The sequence below is a fragment of the Myxocyprinus asiaticus genome, chromosome 30, assembly GCF_019703515.2.
Source record: "Myxocyprinus asiaticus isolate MX2 ecotype Aquarium Trade chromosome 30, UBuf_Myxa_2, whole genome shotgun sequence".
Taxonomy (NCBI): domain Eukaryota; kingdom Metazoa; phylum Chordata; class Actinopteri; order Cypriniformes; family Catostomidae; genus Myxocyprinus; species Myxocyprinus asiaticus.
This window is the reverse complement of record NC_059373.1, coordinates 43,321,757-43,335,301: the sequence shown is the minus strand read 5'-3', so window position 1 is coordinate 43,335,301 and position 13,545 is coordinate 43,321,757. Positions and strand designations below refer to the sequence as shown.

At 37.9% G+C, this 13,545-nt stretch overlaps 1 protein-coding gene across 1 annotated transcript in view; it reads right to left on the bottom strand.

The window, feature by feature from the left end:
- Nucleotides 1-33: 33 nt before the first annotated feature.
- The window catches only part of vps52 (VPS52 subunit of GARP complex), a 29,913-nt gene continuing 16,401 nt past the window's right edge, over nucleotides 34-13,545 (bottom strand). The window contains exons 11-20 of the mRNA XM_051663179.1: nucleotides 13,370-13,505; nucleotides 11,748-11,903; nucleotides 7,082-7,200; nucleotides 6,246-6,369; nucleotides 4,013-4,108; nucleotides 3,831-3,938; nucleotides 3,631-3,696; nucleotides 1,105-1,216; nucleotides 827-945; nucleotides 34-716 (exon numbers count right to left, since the gene is read on the bottom strand). Of these exons, the coding sequence (XP_051519139.1) occupies nucleotides 570-716; nucleotides 827-945; nucleotides 1,105-1,216; nucleotides 3,631-3,696; nucleotides 3,831-3,938; nucleotides 4,013-4,108; nucleotides 6,246-6,369; nucleotides 7,082-7,200; nucleotides 11,748-11,903; nucleotides 13,370-13,505 (1,183 nt within the window). The 3' untranslated portion in view covers nucleotides 34-569. The remainder of the gene's footprint in view (nucleotides 717-826; nucleotides 946-1,104; nucleotides 1,217-3,630; nucleotides 3,697-3,830; nucleotides 3,939-4,012; nucleotides 4,109-6,245; nucleotides 6,370-7,081; nucleotides 7,201-11,747; nucleotides 11,904-13,369; nucleotides 13,506-13,545) is intronic.

Here is a 13,545-nt window from a genome sequence, read left to right as displayed (position 1 = left end):
ATTGTCCCAACTGACAAAAACACTTCTAGAGTCTTTAGACATCAGACTTTTATTTGAATACATGGAATGCTTTCATTTCTTATATACAGTGGCAATGCAAACATAAAACCTCCTGAGACATCAGAAAAGACTCTTGGATCTGTTACCATTGTTGGATTCACAGTATTCATAATCGTCTAGTCAATTAATCTGTCACTTCAAAATTCACTCGCTCATTAGTAAACATCTAGCAGGAATGCAACCTTGTATTTCAGATCAAACAAGAGAAGAAAGTCCAAATATGAATGATTGCTTCAAATCCATATGAGACACCTTTACAAATTATATAACTGGAGAAATGAGAATGAATCAAATTTAAGCCCATAGTCAGTCTACTTAAAGCACAAAAGACGGACCAAATGTTCAGAATCGTGTTCATTATATTGGACGGCAGATAATATGATAAAAATCTTCTGGAACTGAGCTTTGAGGAGTTCAGTGGTATCACTTCAACTCTAACTACAGCAGATGTGTTCTGTCAAACTCCATTAATGACTGCTGATTTACTGAGTGTGACCTCAGAGTGTGGCTCAGAAGTTTGGTTTGTGTTTCTTGACTTCCACCATCAGATGGTGAAGATTGATGAGTTCAGAGCGCACCGCTAGACTGCGGAACGAGGGCTGGGAGAGGACCTTATGGAAACCATGATAGTACTGGATGAGCTGCGTCAGCGCTCCCTAGTGAACACAAACAGACAGCAACGCACATCTTTCACGCCTACTAAATGATTGTGAATAGCACCGATAATGTCATATGGGAAGAAAAGAGTTGTCTTGTGAGATCGTACCTGAATGATGCTGGTTCCGTTTTTAAAGTTGGTGAATGAACGCATGACGTCCTGACTCAAGGCCTCCACAGACTGCTTCCATGTGCTGGAGAAACCTCGCACTAACTGAGTGATACGAGCTGACAGACAGACAGACAGAAACATGATTTCATGCATTACAGCAAAAGAGAACTGAACAGGCTTGCAGAGTGATTCTTAGCAAGATGTAGCATATGGGTGACATCATAAAACTGGCAAACTAGAAAAACAATTTGACCATCCCTAATGACTACACTTACCTTCATCATTTTTAAGTTTGTCAAGTTGCCCTTTCTCTATTAGTGCCTCGCTCTCCTTCACAAATGCAATCATACCACCAAACGGAGGTGATAGGATCTCCTCGATAAACTCCTGTTGCTCAAAAACACATAAGACGCACACAACCAGCAGGGTTAAGTATCGCCAGCCACCTCACAACACAATACATCATGATATCATGATTCGATTCTGATTCATAAGCTCTCAATTTGATTTGTTTCAGGTTCATTTGAGTATATTTCAGTTATAATTTTGCCATTTTGCTTACATACAAAAGAAATTCTCTCTCAGATAATACTGTTAATTATACATGGGACCTTCCCAACTTGGTTCATTATGAAAATAATAATTTTACAAATGTTTTGCATTTTAAAAAATGTACAAATTCCATATTGTTACATTGTTTATATGTATGTAGAACAAGTGCTAAAACAATATGGTCTCTTTAAGAATGGCAACAGTTCAGTGAGCATCTCAAAGAAGCGTTTTGGTTGAGTGCAAATTAACCCTTATGCACTGTTTGGTCATTTTTGACCCAAATCAATTTTGTTTCTTTAATAAAAATGGTATACTTTGTATACTTCATCTGAATGGCTCGAGGCTTGATTACTTTTCCTACATTTGCCATCTGAAAACACACACACAAAAAAAACATTTGGACTGGATTGTGAGGGAACAAATTTGAACGCACATAGGAAAATGAATGGGCGAGACAATAACAGAGCAATTTTCTGGGGGAATTTGTCAAATGAAACCAATATTTCAATCACAATGCAGAGCACACACATAGAAATAAAGGGACGAGACTATAACACATCCACAATGCAGAACACACACACACACACACACACACACAAATTCATCGTGCTACAACCAGGAATGAATTAGTGGATCTCTAAAGCCATATTTTTGTCATGACATTATTTTCAAGCCATGTAATTGTTTTTTGTTTTCAATCTGCCCCCCATACATCACACATTCTCATGTTTTCTTCATGTTCCAACTTTTAGAAGTATAGACTTTTACTGTAGTTAAATTAACATACATTTTCTTATTTGCATATGCAAATCAATGGTGTAATAGATACATTTAAAGGTAGATACAATTTAATTAGCATAAAATGCACAACTTTAGTGTTTCTACACACAATTGAAGTTAGCCTTATTAATTTTATATCAAGAAAAATGTTTAATGTTTTTGGTCAAATTTGACCGCGAACAATACAAGTGTGAGTCTATAACAGTGCACAAGGTTTAACTGCAGTGAGTGGAGTCGCACAGCTTCTTTACAGCATCTATGCTATGTGTGATTAGAATGAAATGTTTCTGTTTATGTTGTTTTTGACAGATCAAAAAGGGAATTAAAAGAAACTTTATTCAATGTTAAATGGATTGCATGGATCTCGTCTTTGGAACACATTACCGGGAACAAATCAAACCAAACTTTTACTCGTAACACAAAGGAAAGGATCTTCTTCACCACTATACTACTCAGTCGCTGCTGAGTGAAATCTGAACATTTACACAGACATCACAGATATTTTAGTAGCATAGCACAAAATTTGGTCACATATGGAGTATTTACTCGCATTGTAGATGGTTCTGTGAGGAGGAAAAGAATGATCTTGGGATTTAAAGAATCCATATAGAGATTTCAAATTAAGATTGCGACTAATTAGGGGGGCCTGGGTACTCAGCGAGCAAAGACGCTGACTACCACCCCTGGAGTTCGTGAGTTCGAATCCCAGGGCATGCTGAGTGATTCCAGCCAGATCTCCTAAGCAACCAAATTGGCCCAGTTGCTAGGGAGGGTACAGTCATATGGGGTAACCTCCTCGTGGTCGCTATAATGTGTTTCGATCTCGGTGAGGCGCGTGGTGAGTTGTGCATGGATGCGTGAAGCATCCACACGCGCTATGTCTCCGCAGTAACGCGCTCAACAAGCCACGTGATAAGATGCGCGGATTGAAAGTCTCAAACGCGGAGGCAACTGAGATTCATCCTCTGCCACCCAGATTGAGGCGATTCACTACGCCACCAAGAGGACTTAGAGTGCATTGGGAATTGGACATTCTAAATTGGTGAGAAAAAAAAAGAAAAAAAGATTGCGATTAATTGAAAAAAAAAAAATGTAACTGGCCCTAGTGCCAATCAAGTGAGAAAGGCCCAGCATGTTCGCGACAGAAATAGTCAATCCTGCGGGCTTGGTTTCAGTCTCTTGCTCATCATAGAAGCTTCTCTGACTGCAATGAAAAACGCGCATATTTGACCTTCCTCTTCATTATTAAACTGTTGGACATTATATGAATACACAAACAGTTTAATAAAAATATCGATACTGAGATGCAAGTATTGATACAATATCTTGAGGAAAAGCGATATATCGATATATGATAGTATCTGCAAAGCCCTACATAACTGTATGATAAACAATTTTCTACTTCAAAACAGTTGCCAAATTAGAACTGGGACTCAATATCCCAGAATTCCAGTGTGTACAGTATGTACCTGTGTTCTTGCCAATAGGAGCTGCTGAAAGCCCTCAACCTCTTTACTGTCATCAGCTGCTCTCTCCTACAGCATACACAAACACAACATACAATCATGATGCATTCAACACCAAAATTGGAAATCTTAAACCTACAGTATGCATCACGAGTGGTATGTGGTGCATGGGCTGTGGTGTAAAGTGTGTGTGATCAGGTCACCATAAGAACATTGAGCATCATGTCATAGTTGTTGATGAGGAAGATGAGCTGATCTCGTCTGGAGGGAAACTCAGCCGCCATCTTTAGAACAAAATTCTCCACCTCGATCTGAAGGGCATACACACCACATTTCAATTTGAATCACTGTAATCTTCAAACACACACACGTTTGAGTGTCTCACCTGCAGCTGTCCGAGCAGTGTGTGGGTCTTCTCATTCGGAAATGTTTGATTTATACTGACAATAGCCGAGGAGAATTCAGCGTATCGCCGTGTGATCTACACAAAGAAGAATCTGAGAAAGTTTGCTGGTACACCTGGAGTCACTTCAATCTGAATCTTACAAAAACATCTCCATTTCATAATCTGCATTGTGAAGTTCTTTGATTATGACAAAGCTAAAGTGCAGAACTTTTTCTGTTTCTCCTATCCCAGCTTAATATTGTTAGACAACTACTGTATAATTAAATCATTTGTAGGTAATGTGATTGTTACTATGCTAGTAAGAAAGCCTTTTTAGATACCTTTAATTACACTTTTTTTTTATATATATATCTAAAAACTATTTCCAGAAATCTGACATGTTCAAATAAATTTACAGATATCAAAATTTTGCATTTGTATTAGTTGTAATTAATTGGAATATCAGGATATAGGCATTTACACCAGTAGTAATCTAATTATTGATATAAAAAAGGATAGTTTTTTTACTACTAGTAATTAGTACATAAAATTACCAATATGTGAAATTGGAATCTCAACTAGTAAGATTAATTATAGATATCTGTAATTGTGTTTTAAAAACAAGTGAATGACAGATCATTGCAAAATTCTACTAGTGAAAATGCAGTTACAGATAAAAATACAGCTTTTACTAGTTGAAATTCCATTTTTGATATGAACAATGGGTATTTCTGCATCATTGTTGATATTGTAATTATCACTTTACTTGTGCAAACCTAATTACTACTATTAAAAATGAGCATTTTCATTAATGAAAATTTAATTGCAGATATTTGTAAATCATATCCTTCACGTGATTAGGGCTTACTATACCTGTACATGTTTCTGACAGGTTTCATGAGATTCATCTGTCGTCATGCCAATTTGTGTCTGTGATGTGTCATGTAGATATGAAATGTTAGCAGGTTTATAATAGTGATATCCGCTAAGCTGATTAATCGCTCAATATTTGATAATTTTGAGAATATCAGAATTGGCCGATAACCCTACCTGCATGGCTAATTACACTATGTAACACAGTTTTTGTTCCTGGGTAGTAAGTGTTATTTCCTAATTGCTTATGCCTCAAAAGTATAGAAAATGGCTATTATTCCCCACAAACTTTGCTTTTGTGACCAGGACAGTAATATTTTGAAATGTACCTCTTTCCAATGAGGAAACGGGTGAATTTGTATCTTTTTGTTCACATAAAGTCAGAAAAAAAACATATGAATCCAAAATCCTTCTTTATCTTTGGTCCGATGAAGACACCGGCTTTGACCTTTGCCTCGGACAGCTTAGGGAAGAAGTCTTGAAGGTACTTGAAGGCTGTTGACTCCTTATCTAGAGCTCTGACAAATTGTTTCATAAGGCCCAATTTGATGTGCAGTGGTGGCATCAGCACCTTCCGGGGGTCCACCAGTGGCTCCCACTTGACGATGTTCCTCCCCACAGAGAACTCGGTCCGCTGTGGCCAGTCCCGCCTGTGGTAGTGCGCCTTGGTGTCCCTGCTGTCCCAAAGGTAAAGATAGCAGGGAAACTTGGAAAAACCGCCTTGGAGACCCATCAGGAATGCCACCATTTTTAAGTCTCCTATGATCTCCCAGCTGTACTCATCATACTTCAAGGCGTCCAGCAAGGTCTTGATGCTGTTGTAATGCTCTTTGAGGTGCACCGAGTGAGCCAGGGGAAGAGACGGGTACTTGTTACCATTATGGACCAGCACGGCTTTGAATATTACTTTAGTATAAATACATGTTCATTTGGATTCATATGTTGTTTTTTTCTGACTTTATGTGAACGAAAAGACACAAATTCACCCATTTTCTCATTGGAAAGAGGTACATTTCAAAATATCACTGTCCTGGTCACAAAAGCAAAGTTTGTGGAGAATAATATCCATTTTCTATACTTTTGAGGCATAAGCAATTAGGAAATAACACTTACTAACCAGGAACAACAACAACAACAACAACAACAACAACAAAAAAAATGTGTTTCACAGTGTTACCAATGAAGTGTTAGCTGTGTCAGATTCAGAAACTACCAGCACAATTTCTGTTTATTTTTTTGTGTGTAAATTTTGTGTAGAAATGCACTCTAAAAATCAGCACTGGCCATATCGATCAATCTCTAGCTTGTAATGAGGCTGATATTTCAGACTGTGTCTGTTTATGTTTCTGAGGGTTCATACGTAGTGTGGTCTGGTGTCCAGCACACCCAGTTTCTGAGGGTCAGTGTTTCGAATGCTCTGGATGTTCATCTCCAGAATGAGCTCAAATCTGGGCCAAAACAACTCCAGCACAGTCTCCCAGTACCTGCAGCACACACACATAACTTATAAAGGACATATCAATGACAGACACCCTTCTACATGGACACTATCAGACTGCATCTTATGTTAATCATTAATAATCTGTTCTACCCATCCATAATTCTTAAATCTCTCCTGCAAAAATGCATGTTACACACAAACCATTCCCAGGGAACACATACAGCTTCACCTTCTGCACTATGCAAAAAAAACATTTGTGCTATCATTGTCTTGCGTCTTTGGCAACATGTGTAACATATCAGTTAAGGTCTGGAAAAACATGTCAGGTGTATCACTATTTGTTTAAGACTAATCGGACAATCAGATGTATGTGTGTGTAAGTGACACTCATGAACTACTCTTTTCTGTTTTCAGTCTCATCACATCTTAATTTTGTATTTAATTGAAAGGAAATTATGCGGAAGAAGCTCTATCGGCAGCATCTGTGCCAGTTGCGGCAAAAACAAACAAGAAAAATGTGTTTCCAGAAATGCAAATGTTGTATGTTTCCTGCATCGACTCTTGCAAATGCATTTCTGTAAACATGACAAAATTACGTATTTTCAGTGGTAACTGAACATGTTCTGCATGTCTTTCTAAGAAATGTTTAGACTCCAATGGATCTTCTCTTTCTGAAACACCAAAGCCGTAATGTCCCATGTGCAACTGATTTAATCATTAGAGTTCAGTGTGTGAGTTACTGTGTAGAGACTGACTTGTCCAGAGCAGGTATATTCCTCTTGACTGTGATGGCTCTGAAGCGCAGAATGATGTGAATGCACAGAAACACAGCTATACTGTCATAACAGTCCGACAGATACGTCGACAGATTCTTCTACAAAAAGAGAGAAGACAGAAAAATGAAATGAGAAAATGTCTAATACATGGCACTTTCCACAAATACGGGTCATTTTAGTGTCACAGTATTAGAGCCCGACCGATATGGGATTTTTGAGACCGATACTGATTTTAGAGGGGGAAATTCACTGATTACCGATATGGTGGCCGATATAGTTAATTTTTGAGCTGGAATGAAAACAGACCTTTTCTATGTGGATTGTTCACCGATTTTACACTGATACGACTATGCAAATGTACTCAGAAAGGCTGCTTTCTTAAACAAATATTTTTATCAAAGAATATTTGACATTATTATTATACTTTGTCAACAAATTCTAGAAAAGAACACTAAGAAAATAAAGAATAAAATAAAATAAATAGCTAAATTAACATCAGTACTGTATGTTTAGTATCAGTCAGTTGCAAATCATTTAAATAAAGAATAAATTAAAATTATAGCTAAATAAAAATCAGTACTATATGTTTAGTATCAGTCAATGGCTGACCATTTAAATAAAGAATAAATAAAATAAATAGCTAAATAAACATCAGTACTGTATGTTTAGTATCAGTCAAATGCTGACCATTAAAATAAAGAATAAATAAAAATAAAATAAATAGCTAAATAATCATCGGTAGTATTGTTTAGTATCAGTCAAATGCTGACTATTTTAATACTGCCAGTCAATTAGGGGCAGGTTGTAAAACAAGAAGCATTTATACCTGCTGAATCAAGAGATAAACAGCGGCAGCGGTGTTACACCGTATTCTGCTGTACAAGTTCAGGGGAAACTTTCAACAGTGGAAAACCAGACTTTTAAATATTACATTTTATAAATGCAACGACTGGAATTGTTCGGTTGAAGGGGGCTACCAAACTGTGAATTCTGAACAAAACAGTTTGGTGAATACATGTTTACACATTAACTTCCACTCAGCTGGCAACAATGAAAGTAGCTATATGGTTAGCTAGTTAGCTATAAGCTCGTTGTCACAGAGAGTAAAAGATGGACCAGAATTGCGTCTCACCAACTAGGTAACAACATAGCGTGAAATCAACACTCAACAGACACAATCCACCACCGCACCGTTGTCTGATGAGCTGCAAAAAGATGCTCTGATGTTTACCTTTCAATCTGCTACATTACTGACTGCACTGACAAACTGTAGCTGGCTAACATAAACAGATGTGATAAACATGAGTGACATGGTTGTCAGGGACTAGGGTTTTTCCTCCATAGAGAATTATGAGGTGGCCGCCTTCGACTGTTGAAGAAACTCAGGCTGGCAGTCACCTGCACAGATAGACCCCAAGTGGTGCTCAAGCACCCGCCCTCTTTCACTAGATAAGTGCCATTTTTGCAAGTCATTTCTTATTTTTTAATTTATATTTTAGTTTTTATTTAAAGTTGGCCCTTGGCATCAATTCTCAATTAAACGTGTGCCCGACACCTGCATTTAAGTTGTAATTCTGCGAGACCACACAAGCCCCTGCCCCTCCCCCTCGTTGACATTCTTTGTCACAGCCTCCACACAGTTAACGAGTGCACTGGGGCTGGTTGCACCAGCTATACGTACGTTACAACTTAGCCTAGTTGTGGCGTAAATGGGCACTAAGTCACAATTTACGCACCATTAAACTTAGGTAGAACGTAACCCTACGTATAAACTAAATATTTACAGAAGTCTCCGACAAGGAGTAACGGATGGAATAAAAAAGCAGACTGATATTTTATGACATCAATGAGCATGTTTTGCGTGACAGGCATCAATCATTTCGACATATATGATGTTGGCATTTACACTCGTTTACATTTATGAGAGAGGAAAAAACTTTAAGCAGCTCTTTAGCATGAAACTGATCTAACGGTGCAGTTTTCAGGATGCGTCACCCGGTGTCAAGTTTCAACACATTCAAAATATATATAGGCCATTAAAATGAATAAATGTTTATTTTCCCAGCCTGTTGTATTAGTATTTATTTATCACCCCTTATTTATTTTAGATACAGTTCCTATATATTGTTATTTACACAGAGCAAATGTCCTATTTATCAAATGTAGCTACTTTTATCACGTATCGTATTTTAATGGGGATATAATTTATTACAGCTGACAGTTACTGGTCACAAGGTTTGAACATCAACCATAACAAGATCAAATTGAAATTGACGGCTGTTTAACAGTTCTGTGTACAAATCTGAAGGCTGTTTATTGGATCAATACAGAAACATCATATTATGTGACTACGCATTACTTTACAAAGAGCTTACAACCTACTAGTTAAGTCTTGCCTTAAGAACAGGTGGTGCAACCAAATTAAGCACTGACTTAGTAACAAACTAACTAGTAGTTACTAAGCCCTTAGTGTGAACTTTATGTCCCAACTTACGTGAAACCGTACACACAGCTGGTGCAAACCTACCCTGAGGAGCAACATCTAAGTCTACCTGACCAGCCTTCATTTGTGACAGCCAGGTAAGGGTAATGTTTGCCCTAAACTTCAACATTGATTGCCACTGCTGTGAAATTAAACCACTATAAAAAAATCTCCATAGAGCCAGCAGAACTTCCATTAAGCTTAACAACAAGCAAGCTAATCAGACATTTGACTCAAAATAGCATTTGCAGGGTCAGAAACACCCCCAAATTCAATATTTTATTTACTCCTGTTTGAGTAAATAAATCCTCTGTCGTCACCGGAGGCGCTGGTGCGATCACCTGACTTTTTCCCTGATAACAGCAGAAAGAAATACACAATACTCAAAATAATTTTTGGTCATACAGATAAGAGTAAGACATCATTCAAACTATAAAGGGCATACTTTTATTTGTGTTCACTCACAATAACAGCAAAACGTGGTTTTGTAAAATAAAGAAATCATACAGGATGCGTTTTCTGCCGTCTCGGTCTCCATGAACTTCTGTCTGAAGCGCGGCATGAAAATGAACCGAAACTCAGCGTATACTTGATGTAAATCTAAAACAAATATTCTCTGATTGTGTAATCCATATGACACCAACAAGAGGTACAGTCTTTCCCGTTTGAACTCATTATCGTTTTTGGAAGAAGACATGCTTTGAATTTACCTCAGAAGTAGAGCGTGATCTGATACAGCCTTTCTAACACAAAAAGTGTCCCACAAAAGTTTTGTGAGTGAAAACTGGAGTCTACAAAATCTATTGTGTGTTTCATGGCCTTATTTCAGTGTCTTAAAAATTACTAACCACGCATAATCTTGATTTTCTCAAAAATGCAAACATGTACATCTCAGGCTCTTATGGACTCTAAGCTGATCTGGCTGCGCTCTGTGTGTTTGTCTTTGTTTTGTGTTAGGGCACAGGGCATTATCTATGTTCATACTAGCCATGTGCACTCCCTACTCCTCCTACTTATTTATACTTACAACACCCTCCTCATCTTCTGCTTGTTAGTGTGAATGTGCTCATCTGTAGCTGATTTTCCCTATCTATTTATACCCTCTGTTTGCTCAGTCTGTTGTTGGATTTTCTCTTGAGTATAACTGTTGCAGTTTATAACTGTCCAGGCTTTTGAACATTTGCTGTTGCAAATATGTTTTCTTTTACTTTTGTTGCATGTTTCGCCAATCTCGCATTTCTACTCTGTTGGCATTTTACTGCCCTGGCTCTTGGATCCTTCCAGTGCTAACTGTTTTCTCTCCCTGTGTTGCCAGCCCAGTTTGTGCCTCCTCTGTATTCCCTCAGACCCCGTGGTTCGGCCAGCGTGCTCCTTCTCCTTCCTGCACCTCTTCTCACACGAGTTGGATTGTACGTGACTCGGCACTCATCTCCCTGGATGGTACCTCTCTCATCTGCAAGTCCTCCAGTGGTTCTCAGCCCCACTACCCATGTGTGTGTGACCTCACTCATCCCTTCAAAATAGCAATGAGTCCTCATTCTTTTCTGCCAGTTTTCTTCTGCTGACGGATTAATAAAGACTCGGTTACTGTCATCAGCTTTTGGGTTCTCGTCTCTCTCTACATCTCATTGAAACGGTTCCCTTGTATACTGAATGCAGTTGTGAGACCTGAAAATTTGTGGGTGTCAGTTCAGTTATAGAATGCGGCTGTCACTCTCGTAAATAACCATAATGTGTGTGAACGTAACTGTATTAAACACTCAAAACAGGACTGACAACCGTATACTGCGGCTGTGTGAATGTGGCCATATATATATTATTGGAAAAAAATATATAATAATAATATTTTAGGAAATTAATGATTAAGTTGTTTATACTCCCATGTATTCAAGGTTAAGGAAAGTATTTTAATATTTTTTGGTTACACAATTGTTTTGGTAGAAAATGTTATAATAAAGGTTTTTTAAAACTGTATGCAAACAAATTGGACCTAAAGACTACATTTCTAAGAACTTGACACCAGTAGTTTTATAAAGAATTTTGCATATCCAGTTTTTTGTTAATGTACACAATGAAAAACTGTGGTTACAAGAACATTTAGTGTATGTAAACAATCAGCGTCATGTACTGTATTTCCTGCAGAGAAAAAGATCACGACTGTACCAGGAACATGCTGAGGGTTTTTCCCATGATGGAGTTAAACAGATCCAACGCTGAGTTTCCAGCCACCATGAAGAAATCCGACAGGAAAAGGAATTCACGACAGCCGTTATCCAGCAGAGCGTAGTGCTGACTGCGGAAGAGTGTTTCATACGGGTACTGACAGAGAGAGAGAGACAGTCAAACAGTATGGCACTACAATAATTATATATTTTAAGTTTTACATTTCCCAAAGACAATGTGAGTGGTGCCTGCATGTGTGCAACTCACCAACTCTATGCTAGGTGTTGTGGGTGGTTGCTAGGGAATTGCTATGTGGTTGCTAAGGTGTTCTGGGTGGTTGCTTGCTTCTCTCTGATATTCTGGACTCTAATTATAGCTTGGGTCTCTCCTTCAGTGTCCATCTTTGACAGTGTAAGATATGAACTATTTATTTTTGCCCCTAACACTATTTTCAGGCGCATTTTTACTTTTATAAGAACATATTTTTTTCTAACATTTATTTCATGGAACAAATCACTTTCATATTATTTTCATATTCAAAAACACTTGCATCAGAGACAATGACTACAGATATGTGACAGCTACAGGACCATAGCTACAATAATATCAAATGTTAACTAATATACATTCTCTTTAATGACAAAAGATAAAAGAACACACATATTAAATATCTGGGACATCTTTGGCATTTTTGTGTGAGTCCTGGATAATTTATGACGCTGGTCTTTTCACACGTTTTATTGTCCATCTAGCAAAAATTGCTCAGATAACTAATAACACACCTCTCATCAACAAGTTGCATGATTTGAGGTGTCATTCATGTCTGCAGAACATAAGTACTGAACTTTAACACTTATGGTGAGGGGTTTGTTTTAAATCACCAACTGTATGAAATAATTTACTCACCCTCATGCCATCCCAGATTTCTTCTGCAGAACACAAATGAAGATTTTTAGAAGAATATTTCAGCTCTGTAGGTCCATACAATAGAAGTGAATGGTGACCAAAACTTTGAAGCTACAAAAAGGACATAAAAGCAGCATAAAAGTAATTTATATGACTCCAGTGATTTAATCAATGTCTTAAGAAGCAATCCAATCAGTTTTGGATGAGAACAGACTAAAATATAACTTTTTTTCACCGTACATCTTGCTATTGCAGTCTCTAGGCACAATCATGATTTCAAGCTTGATTACACTTCCTAGTGCTTGACGCATGTGTAGATAGGAAGTGTAATCAAGCTTGAAATCACGATCAACAAGGAGACTGTTGATGTCAAGATTTATAATGAAAATGACATTACTTTCTGGTCTGTTCTCACCCACACTTATCATATAGCTCCTGAAGACACTGGAGTCTTTTAGATTACTTTTACGATGTCTTTATGTGCTTTTTGGAGCTACAACATTCTGGTCACCATTCACTTACATGGTGAGGACCTACAGAGCTGAGATATTCTTCTAAAAATCTTCATTTGTGTTCTGCAGAAGAAAGAAAGTCATACACATCTGGGGTGGCATGAGGATGAGTAAATGATGAGAACATTTTCATTTTTGGGTGAACTATCCCTTTAATTAACTAAAATCATGTTTCCCATGGCTGCCTGTTGTTGTGTGTCTCACTCTGCAATCTCCTTTCTGAGCGGCATGTGGAATGAGGATGGGCCCCTCCAGCTCAGCAGGACTCAATACTGCCCCCCTCTGACCAAGAGTGAAAATAGTGTTCCTGCTCTTCAGAGACGGCTTGGTGAAAAAACCTGCACTGTAGTTAAAGAAATCAACCACATTATCACAGAACA